Source organism: Lipotes vexillifer, unplaced genomic scaffold (assembly GCF_000442215.2).
Source record: "Lipotes vexillifer unplaced genomic scaffold, Lipotes_vexillifer_v1.1 scaffold1129, whole genome shotgun sequence".
NCBI lineage: Eukaryota > Metazoa > Chordata > Mammalia > Artiodactyla > Lipotidae > Lipotes > Lipotes vexillifer.
In genome coordinates this window covers 3,740,504-3,750,111 of record NW_006789022.1, presented here as the reverse complement: position 1 = coordinate 3,750,111, position 9,608 = coordinate 3,740,504, and the positions used below count along the sequence as shown (strand labels likewise).

The 9,608-nt window shown below is 42.9% G+C and overlaps 1 protein-coding gene across 1 annotated transcript; it reads left to right on the top strand.

Annotated features, from left to right (window-relative positions):
• The first annotated feature begins 3,115 nt into the window (after nt 1-3,115).
• LOC103081247 (spindle and kinetochore-associated protein 2) lies at nt 3,116-3,481 on the top strand. The gene has a single exon (XM_082931241.1). The coding sequence runs from the start codon at nt 3,116-3,118 to the stop codon at nt 3,479-3,481; it is 366 nt and encodes a 121-aa protein (XP_082787367.1).
• Nucleotides 3,482-9,608: the final 6,127 nt, after the last annotated feature.

Sequence of the window (9,608 nt, the reverse complement as noted above, 5' to 3'; positions counted from 1 at the left end):
AACAGGCAGCAAAGTTCCCTGGATCCCTGATGATGCCAGAGTCTTTGCTTTGTAACCCCAGTCTGAGCAGTGGGTGTATCAATATTCCCCACCGTTCAATCAATACCGACTTGCTGAGTGCCTGCTCTTACCCTAGCGCTCTGCAAACTGTTGTGGATAATGTCAAGAAGCAGAACAATAACATCCTTCCCTTAGTTATCAGGTGGTGGAAATAGGACAAGCACGTGGGAGAGAATCACATACTGTTTTATGTGGTTAATTTAACATCAAAGGGAACACACAGTTAATTTGGGCCAGAAGAGTTCAGAAGAAGGTAAATTTGGGGAGAGTACTAGCATCCTAGGGCTGCTGTAACAAATCACCACAAACTGGGTGGCTTAAAGCAACAGAAATGTATTCTCTCACCATTCTGGAGGCCAGAAGACTGAAGTCAAGGTGTTGGCAGGGCCATGCTCCCTACAAAGGTTCTAAGTGTGAGGATCCTTCCTTGCTTCTTCCAGATTCTGGTGGCTTCAGGCAATCTTTGGGTTGTGTCAGCATCTCTCCAATCACTGCCTCTGTCTGCACATGGCCGTCTTCACTGTGTCTTCTAAGGACACTTGTCCTTGAATTTGGGGCCCAGTCGGGGAATACAGGACGCTCTCATCACAAGATCCTCAACTTAATTACATCTGCAAAGACGGTTTTTATTTTTTTTCTTTTAATATTTATTGCAATATAGTTGATTTACAATGTGTTAGTTTCAGGTGTATAGCAAAGTAATTCAATTTTGCATACAATTACACATACACATAATTGAATTATACATTCAATTATATAAATATATTTACTCCTTTTTCAAAAAATTCTCTTCCCTTAAAGGTTATTACAAGATATTGAGTATAGCTCCCTGTGCTATACAGTAGGTCCTTGTTGGTTATCTATTTTATATTTAGTAGTGTGTATATTTTAATCCCAGACTCCTAATTTATCCCTCCCTCTCTCCCCCCACCCCATTTTTCCAAATAATGTCACATTCACAGGTTCTGGAGCATGGACATATCTTTTTGGGTGCCACCATTCAGCCCGCTACGGGTGATATTCCCAATGTCTGGGAAATACACTTTAATTCTTCACTCACTCACTCAGTCATACGTGTTGTGCACCTGCTACGTGCCAGGCGCCATTCTAGATGCTGGGGACCCAGCCGTTCAGGGTCCTACTCTTCGTAGAGTTTCCATTCTAGGGGGAGGACATGGATGGGGCATGATTACACATAGACAAGAAAATAGTAGGGAATAATACAGGCTGTAAGGAAAATGCACCAGGGACATGTGATGGAGAGATTTGGTGGCTACTTTAGACTTACGAGGGAAAGGCCTTTCTGCCGAGGTGACATGAAGCTGAGGTCTGCTAGGAAACAGCCAGCGTGTGGAGACTGGGCAGAGGAGACAGCAAGAGCAAAGCCCTGATATGGGAGCAAGCTTAGCATCCTCAAGGAGCAGAAAGAAAGGGGCTGGGACGTGGTGAACCAGAAAGGAAGTGGCAGGAGATGGGGCTGGAGAGGCAGATTGTGACAGATGGTGTGAGCCCTGGAGGCTGGATAGGGAGCTTGGCTTTTATTCCAAGAGCCAGGTGAATCCATTCAGTTTCAGCGAGGAGAGCACTGTCAGTTGTTACGATCTCGCTGCTGAGAGGGAAACAGGCTGCAGAAGGGCAAGAGTCGATTAGGGAGGTGAGTTACAGGTTAGGAGGTTACTGCTGCCGTAATCAAAGGTATGAATGGTAGCTTGGACCAGGATGTGGTACAGAGATGGAGAGGACAGATGCTGGAAATCTCCTGGAGGTAGAGGTGACAAGTTTTCCTGATAGATTGGTCATGTGGGGTAAGTAAAGGAGAGAATCAAGAATGGATCTTAGGACTTCCCTGGTGGCACAGTGGTTAAGAATCCACCTGCCGGGCTTCCCTGGTGGCGCAGTGGTTGAGCGTCTGCCTGCCGATGCAAGGGACATGGGTTCGTGCCCCAGTCCGGGAAGATCCCACATGCCGCGAAGCGGCTGGGCCCGTGAGCCATGGCCACTGAGCCTGCACTTCCGGAGCCTGTGCTCCGCAACGGGAGAGGCCACAACAGTGAGGGGCCCGCATACCGCAAAAAACAAAAACAAAAACAAAAAAACAATCCACCTGCCAATGCAAGGGACACGGGTTCAAGCCCTGGTCTGGGAAGATCCCACATGCCACGGAGCACCTAAGCACGTGAACCACAACTACTGAGCCTGCGCTCTAGAGCCTGCGAGCCGCAACTACTGAAGCCTGTGTGTCTAGAGCCCGTGCTCGGCAACAAGAGAAGCCAGCGCAATGAGAAGCGTGCGCACCGCAACGAAGACCCAGCGCAGCCAAAAATAAAAGAAAATTAATTAATTAAAAAAAGAAGAAAGAATGGCTCTTAGGGGACTTTCCTGGTGGTCCAGTGGTTAAGAAGCCATGCTTCCACTGCTGGGGGCACTAAGATCCCACAAGCTGCACGGCCCACCCCCCCCCACCAAAAAAAGGATCTTAGTAGCTAAGACATGGAAGCAACCTAAATGTCCATCGACAGATGAGTGGATAAAGAAGATGTGGTACATATATACAACGGAATACTACTCAGCCATAAAGAAGAATGCAATAATAACATTTGCAGCAACATGGATGGACCTAGAGATTATCATATAAAGTAAGCCAGACAGCAAAAGACAAATATCATATGTAATCGCTTATATGTGGTATCTTAAAAAAAATGATACAAATGAACTTATTTACAAAACAGAAATAGGCCTACAGACATAGAAAACAAACTTATGGTTACCAAAGGGAAAAGGGGGGAAGGGATTAATTAGGAGTTTGGGATTAACATATACACACTATTATATATAAAATAGATAACCAACAAGGACCTAGCGTATAGCACAGGGAACTATGTTCAATATTTTGTAATAACCTATAAGGGAAAAGAATCTGAAAAAGAATAGATACATATATATGTATAATTGAATCACTGTACTGTACATCTAAAACTAATGCAACATTTAAATCAGCTATACTTAGTTTAAAAAAATTAAAATTAAAAAAAAAGAATGGAGGAGGAATGTCAACATGGAGGCGGAGGTCGATAAGCTGGAACTGATGTTCCAGAAAGCTGACTCTGATCTGGATTACATTCAGTACAGGTTGGCATATGAAATCCAGACTAATTATCCTGATTCAGCAGGCAAGAAAAATCCAGGTACACTCTTAAAGGAATTGTCAGCAATAAAGTCTCGATCTCTAACTCTGCATGCATGCTTTAAACCAATTGCTGTGGAGCACAAAGAGACTAAGAGCCGCATTTGTGCTACTTTCAATAAGACTATGACCTTGATACAAGAACTACAAAAGCAAACAGACCTGAAGCTCTTACCACTGACTGAAGAAGAGAAAACTGCGGCCGAGCAATTAAGAGCTCACACGTCAGACTTATGATGAAGAAATGGACTTGCAAAAGGGAACTCTAATGGGGAAGAGATCAATTCCAGAGAGATTTAGGAAGATGTCTTGTTAGCATTTGATGACTCTTGGTGGGGGGGATGACAAAGGAGATTTGGCTTGTGTTACTGGACAGTGATGCCTGCCACAAGAGAGGGGAATACGAGAAGAAGAGCAAATATTGTACTCATAATGTTCAGCCAAAGGGATGGAATGGAAATAGAGAGATTTAAAAAAATATATGCATATACACTTAGTATTGTAATTTCAGGCAAGTAAGTCTCAACACCATTTTGTATCTGTTTTTGTATAATCAGGATAACACAGATGTCCTGGGCTATTGTAAAAGAAAATTATATACTATCAGTCAGTCAAATGTGAATGAACATGCTGTGGAAATTAAAGGATAAAAAAAAGAAAGAAAGAATGGATGTGGTGATCAATTTGCAATGTACACCTGAAACTAATGTTATGTGTCAATTATAGTTCAAGGTAAAAGAAAGTCGGGCTTCCCTGGTGGTGCAATGGTTGAGAATCCACCTGCCAATGCAGGGGACACGGGTTCGAACCCTGGTCCGGGAAGATCCCACATGCCACGGAGCAACTAAGCCCATGCGCCACAACTACTGAGCCTGTGCTCTAGAGCCCGCGAGCCACAACTACTGAGCCCACGTTCCACAACTACTGAAGCCCATGCGCCTAGAGCCCATGCTCCACAACAAGAGAAGCCACTGCAATGAGAAGCCCGCGCACCACAATGAAGAGTAGCCCCCGCTCACCCCAACTAGAGAAAGCCCGCGCACAGCAATGAAGACCCAATGCAGCCAAAAATAAATAAATAAATAAATAAATAAGTAAAAAAAGATTTTAAAAAGTCAACATCCTAAATGAAAAATAAAATAAATGGCTCAGGTTCTAGAAGCAAGCAACTGAGCTTCTGGTTTTTATTTTTAATTGTGATTAAACACACACAGTGTCAAATTTACCATTTTAACCACTTCATGCACAATTCAGTGGCGTTAAGTATATTCACAGTGCTGTGCAACCATCACCGCTCTCCAGTTCCAGAACTTGGGTGTGTATGTTTTGCGCACTGAACAGAATTCATCAGATTCTGCGCAAAGCAGAGAGCGTGGAGTTCCTTGGCAGTCAGGGTCACTGCATCTAAAGGCCCTGTGTCTGATGGGGGACCACGTTTCCTCCTTTCCAATGGGCTCCCGCGCACGGGGCGTGTGACGGCACGCTCTCGATTTTGCTTCAGCTGAGCCTAGGAGAAGTCCTGGGCACGGTGCTGATTAGTAACTTCCGCTTGACCCTAATTAGGACCGAGGCCCTAACAGTCCATCAACCTGACGCAGGCGGCTTCTGGGTGGAGCAAGGGTTAAAATCCTTTTGACATGAACCTGAAGCTTCGCTCCCTCTCGTCCACAGGGGACATCAGTTACAGAAGGGTTGGCTGAAGGACAAGAGGGCTGATGCCTCCAACTGAAACCCTGGAGGAGGTGGACGCGCTGCAGAGGCCTGCGAGGAGGCAGGGAGCGGGGGCTGGGGGTGGGGAGGAGCTGAGGGCGTCTGAGTGGCCTGGTTTGCAAAGAGACCTTGGTCTTTAACAGCTGACTTAAGAGAAGTCTCTAAGATTAAAACAAACAAACAAGCAGCCGCATAGCACAGGGAGATCAGCTCGGTGCTTTGTGACCGCCTGGAGGGGTGGGATAGGGAGGGTGGGAGGGACGGAGACGCAAGAGGGAAGAGATACGGAAACATATGTATATGTATAACTGATTCACTTTGTTGTAAAGCAGAAACTAACACACCATTGTAAAGCAATTATAGTCCAATTAAAAAAAAAAGGAATTTAAGTAATGGAAACAAAAAACAAAAACCAAAAGACAAACAAAGGCCACCTACGGTGAACTCACATTTCCCCATCCCCAAGATTGGGCTCCACTGACTTACGTGTGTGAATCAGTAACAGCTTCTTCTATAGGTTAAGGATTTATAGAGGGTTAGGACAGCGCATCTCTATTTTCTAAATGGTTGCGTTTTTTTATAACCCTCTGGGGAGAAGCTTAAGGGAGTCCTCTAGATACTTCTGTAGAGAAGAAATCCTATAGGTAAATTAGCAAACTAGTTAAGAGACTGGCCCAGCAGGAAGTTAACTAATTACCTTTACCATCTTACTAGTGTAAGGAACTGAAATGGGTTTTCTTTTCAAAACTGAACTATAGTTGATTTACAATGTTATGTTAATTTCTGCTGTACAGCAAAGTGATTCAGATATATATATATATATACACACACACACGTTCTCTTTTATATTCTTTTCTATTATGGTTTATCAGAGGATATTGAATATAGTTCTCTGTGCTATACAGTAGGACCTTGTTGTTTATCCATCCTATCCATAACAAATAAATAAATTAAATAAATAAGAAATAAAAAACTTTATTTAAAGCAGAGAGATTCAGCAGCAGGCTCTGAAGTCGGCCCACCTGGTTGGGAGCCTTGAAACCCTGACTCTCCCACTGCCTCTGCTTGAGTTTTGCAAAGTACACGTTAATCTTTATGTATTTCAGAGAATTCCTCTGTAAAATGGAATGATATCTACCTCATGGGGTTGTGAGGAGCACATGAGATAACGCGGGCAATGTGCTTAGAATAATAACTGTCCATTATTATCATTCAACAGAGGATACTCCAAGTATTAAAAGTTATATAAAGTTCTGGTATGGGGAGATGTTCCCTGTATATTACATTTTTAAAACATTAAAAGCAATATGTTGGGGGCTTCCCTGGTGGCGCAGTGGTTGAGAGTCCGCCTGCCGATGCAGGGGACATGGGTTCGAGCCCTGGTCTGGGAAGATCCCGCATGCCACGGAGCAGCTAGGCCCGTGAGCCACAACTACTGAGCCTGCGCGTCTGGAGCCTGTGCTCCGCAACGGGAGAGGCCGTGATAGTGAGAGGCCCGCGCACCGCGATGAAGAGTGGCCCCCACTTGCCACAACTAGAGAAAGCCCTCGCACAGAAACGAAGACCCAACACAGCACAAATAAATAAATAAAGATAAAATTAAAATTAAAAATCTTTAAAAAAAAAAATTCAAAAATCCTTTAGGAATTAAAAAAAAAAAAAGCAATATGTTAAGTATGATCCCATTTTTGAAAAGAAAAACGTGTGTATTTATAAGTACATTTGACATCAGTAGGGAAAAATTTAGAAGTATATACACCCAAATTTGAATTTAACATGCATCTCATTTTCTTTAGTGCCTATATTAGTGGTACAACACAAAAATAAACATTTAAAAATATCTAGACTTGCACTGTCCAATTCAGTAGCCACCAGCCACATGTGGTCACTTAAATTGAAAAGAACTAAAATTAAATAAAATGTAAAATTTTATTCTTCATTCTAGCCATAGTTCAGCACGCTGCAGCCACACATGGCTAGTGGCTGCTTCATTGTACATCATAAATGTGAACATTTCCATCATCACGAACGTTCTAATGGACAGCACTGGTCTAGGGGACCCAGGGGAGGGGACTTCTTGGTGATCTTTTCTCTTCCTTTGCTATAAAATGGGAAGAATTCCTCCTAACTTGGCTGGATGATTTTAACAGGACTTCTCAGAAGACCCTCCGATTAGGTAAGGAAAGCCGTTCACATTCCATTTTCACCAGGCATCAACCTATCTACATGTAATTTTCTTTGTAATATTGGGTAACAACCTCGATCATCCATTTTTTCTTTTAAATTATTTTTAATATATGGCAATTCCTCAAGAGATGAAAAAAGCACGTTCATCAAGCAGCCTCACTTCCTGCTCAAGAGGATCCTGGGGGTGTCAGAAAGTACAGAGTTTCAGCCAAATTAATTTTCCATAACCCTATGCAATGGAAGAACCATTGCCACCTGACTCAGCTTGCAAAGTTCTAAGTACTCAGGTCAAAAATAAGCTGCATTTCAGGGGCTCCGCAAACCCTTACTATATCAAATCCAGGGCGTTAAAGACAGCACGTGCTACCGTCATCACAAGACACTTCAGGAGGTAAGAACCCACCAGAGGTTTGATTATTAACCAGTGTGGAACAGGTGAACCCGGCGTCCTGTTCCCCTGGGAGAACCTGGGATCGGCTGGCTCGTGCTGTCCTCTGGCACCCCCAAACGGCGCCTCATATAGGAAGCTAAAACCCCAATATTTACTCTATGAACTAAAGACTTTCTGCCTTCATTTCTCTACAGGGTCACGAGCTTTCTCTTTAAAGTGACAGTTTACAAAACCAGGATAATTGGATCAAGATTTCACACCAGAAAGTCTGTTGTGGTTCTAGAGGATTAGCCCCCAAAGACGCTATAACTAATTTTTAGATTTTTCAATAATTTTTATAATATTTTAATTAATTAATTAATTAATTTTTGGCTGCGTTGGGTCTTTGTTGCTGCACGTGGGCTTTCTCTAGTTGTGGCGAGTGGGGGGCTACTCTTTGTTGTGGTGCGCGGGCTTCTCATTGCGGTGACTTCTCTGTGGAGCACGGGCTCTAGGTGCGCGGGCTTCAGTAGTTGCAGCATGCGGGCTCAGTAGTTATGGCACACGGGCTTAGTTGCTCCGCGGCATGTAGGAACAAACCCGTGTCCCCTGCATTAGCAGGCGGATTCGTAACCACTGTGCCACAAGGGAAGTCCCTATAATATTTTTAAGCATACAAAAAAGCATAGATAATTATACAACAGACATTCGTGCATTTATGATTCAGTTGAACACATAAAATATTATAGATTTATTCGAAATCCCAATCCTATTTCTCTTTCTTCTTAGAGGTAAAAATAAAACTCAGGATACTGTTTTTCAGACCCATGTGTGTATTTATACTTGTACAGTCTTTATTAATGAACACATATAGCGTTGACTTGTGTGTTTCAATTTTTTTCAGGAAATTGGCGTCATATGGTATCATTCTGAAGGTCTTGATTTTATTGATCAACATTGTCTTAAGAGTTATTTATGTTAATGCATATGCATGTATGAACATATGTAAATGTGTATATATGTTAATACATAGTTGATTCATTTTTTTTACTGCCGAAAAGTTCCCTATATAACTCTCCCCATTTTATTTACCTATTCTCCTTACAAAAAGTAATGGTAATTAGATAATTCATCTTTTTCTTTTTCTGTTTTTTTTAATTTATTTTTTTATACAGCAGGTTCTTATTAGTTATCCATACACATCAGTGTATACATGTCAATCCCAATCTCCCAATTCATCACCCCACCACCACTTTCCCCCCTTGGTGTCCATACGTTTGTTCTCTACATCTGTGTCTCAATTTCTGCCCTGCAAACTGGTTCATCTGTACCATTTTTCTAGGTTCCACATATATGTGTTAATATACAATATTTGTTTTTCTCTTTCTGACTTACTTCATTCTTTATGACAGTCTCTAGATCCATCCATGTCTCTACAAATGACCCAATTTCATTCCTTTTTATGGCTGAGTAATATTCCATTGTATATATGTGCCACATCTTCTTTATCCATTCGTCTGTCAATGCACATTTAGGTTGCTTCCATGACCTGACTATTGTAAATAGTGCTCTAATGAACATTGAGGTGCATGTATCTTTTTGAATTGTGGTTTTCTCTGGGTATATGCCCAGTAGTGGGATTGCTGGGTCATATGGTAATTCTACTTTTATTTTTATTTTTTTTTATTGCGGTACGCGGGCCTCTCACCGTCGCGGCCTCTCCCATCGCGGAGCACAGGCTCCGGACGCGCAGGCCCAGCAGCCACGGCTCACGGGACCAGCCGCTCCGTGGCACGTGGGACCCTCCCGGACCAGGGCACGAACCCGCGTCCCCTGCATCGGCAGGCAGACTCCCAAGCACTGCACCACCAGGGAAGCCCTATTTTTAGTTTTTTAAGGAACCTCCATACTGTTCTCCATAGTGGCTGTATCAATTTACATTCCCACCAACAGTGCAAGAGGGTTCCCTTTTCTCCACACCCTCTCCAGCATTTGTTGTTTGTAGATTTTCTGATGATGCCCATTCTAACTGGTGTGAGGTGATACCTCATTGTAGTTTTGATTTGCATTTCTCTAATTATTAGTCATGTTGAGCAG

Coding starts and splice junctions, on each gene's coding strand:
- LOC103081247 (XM_082931241.1), top strand. CDS start 3,116: ATGGAGGCGGAGGTCGATAAGCTGGAACTGATGTTCCAGAAAGCTGAC.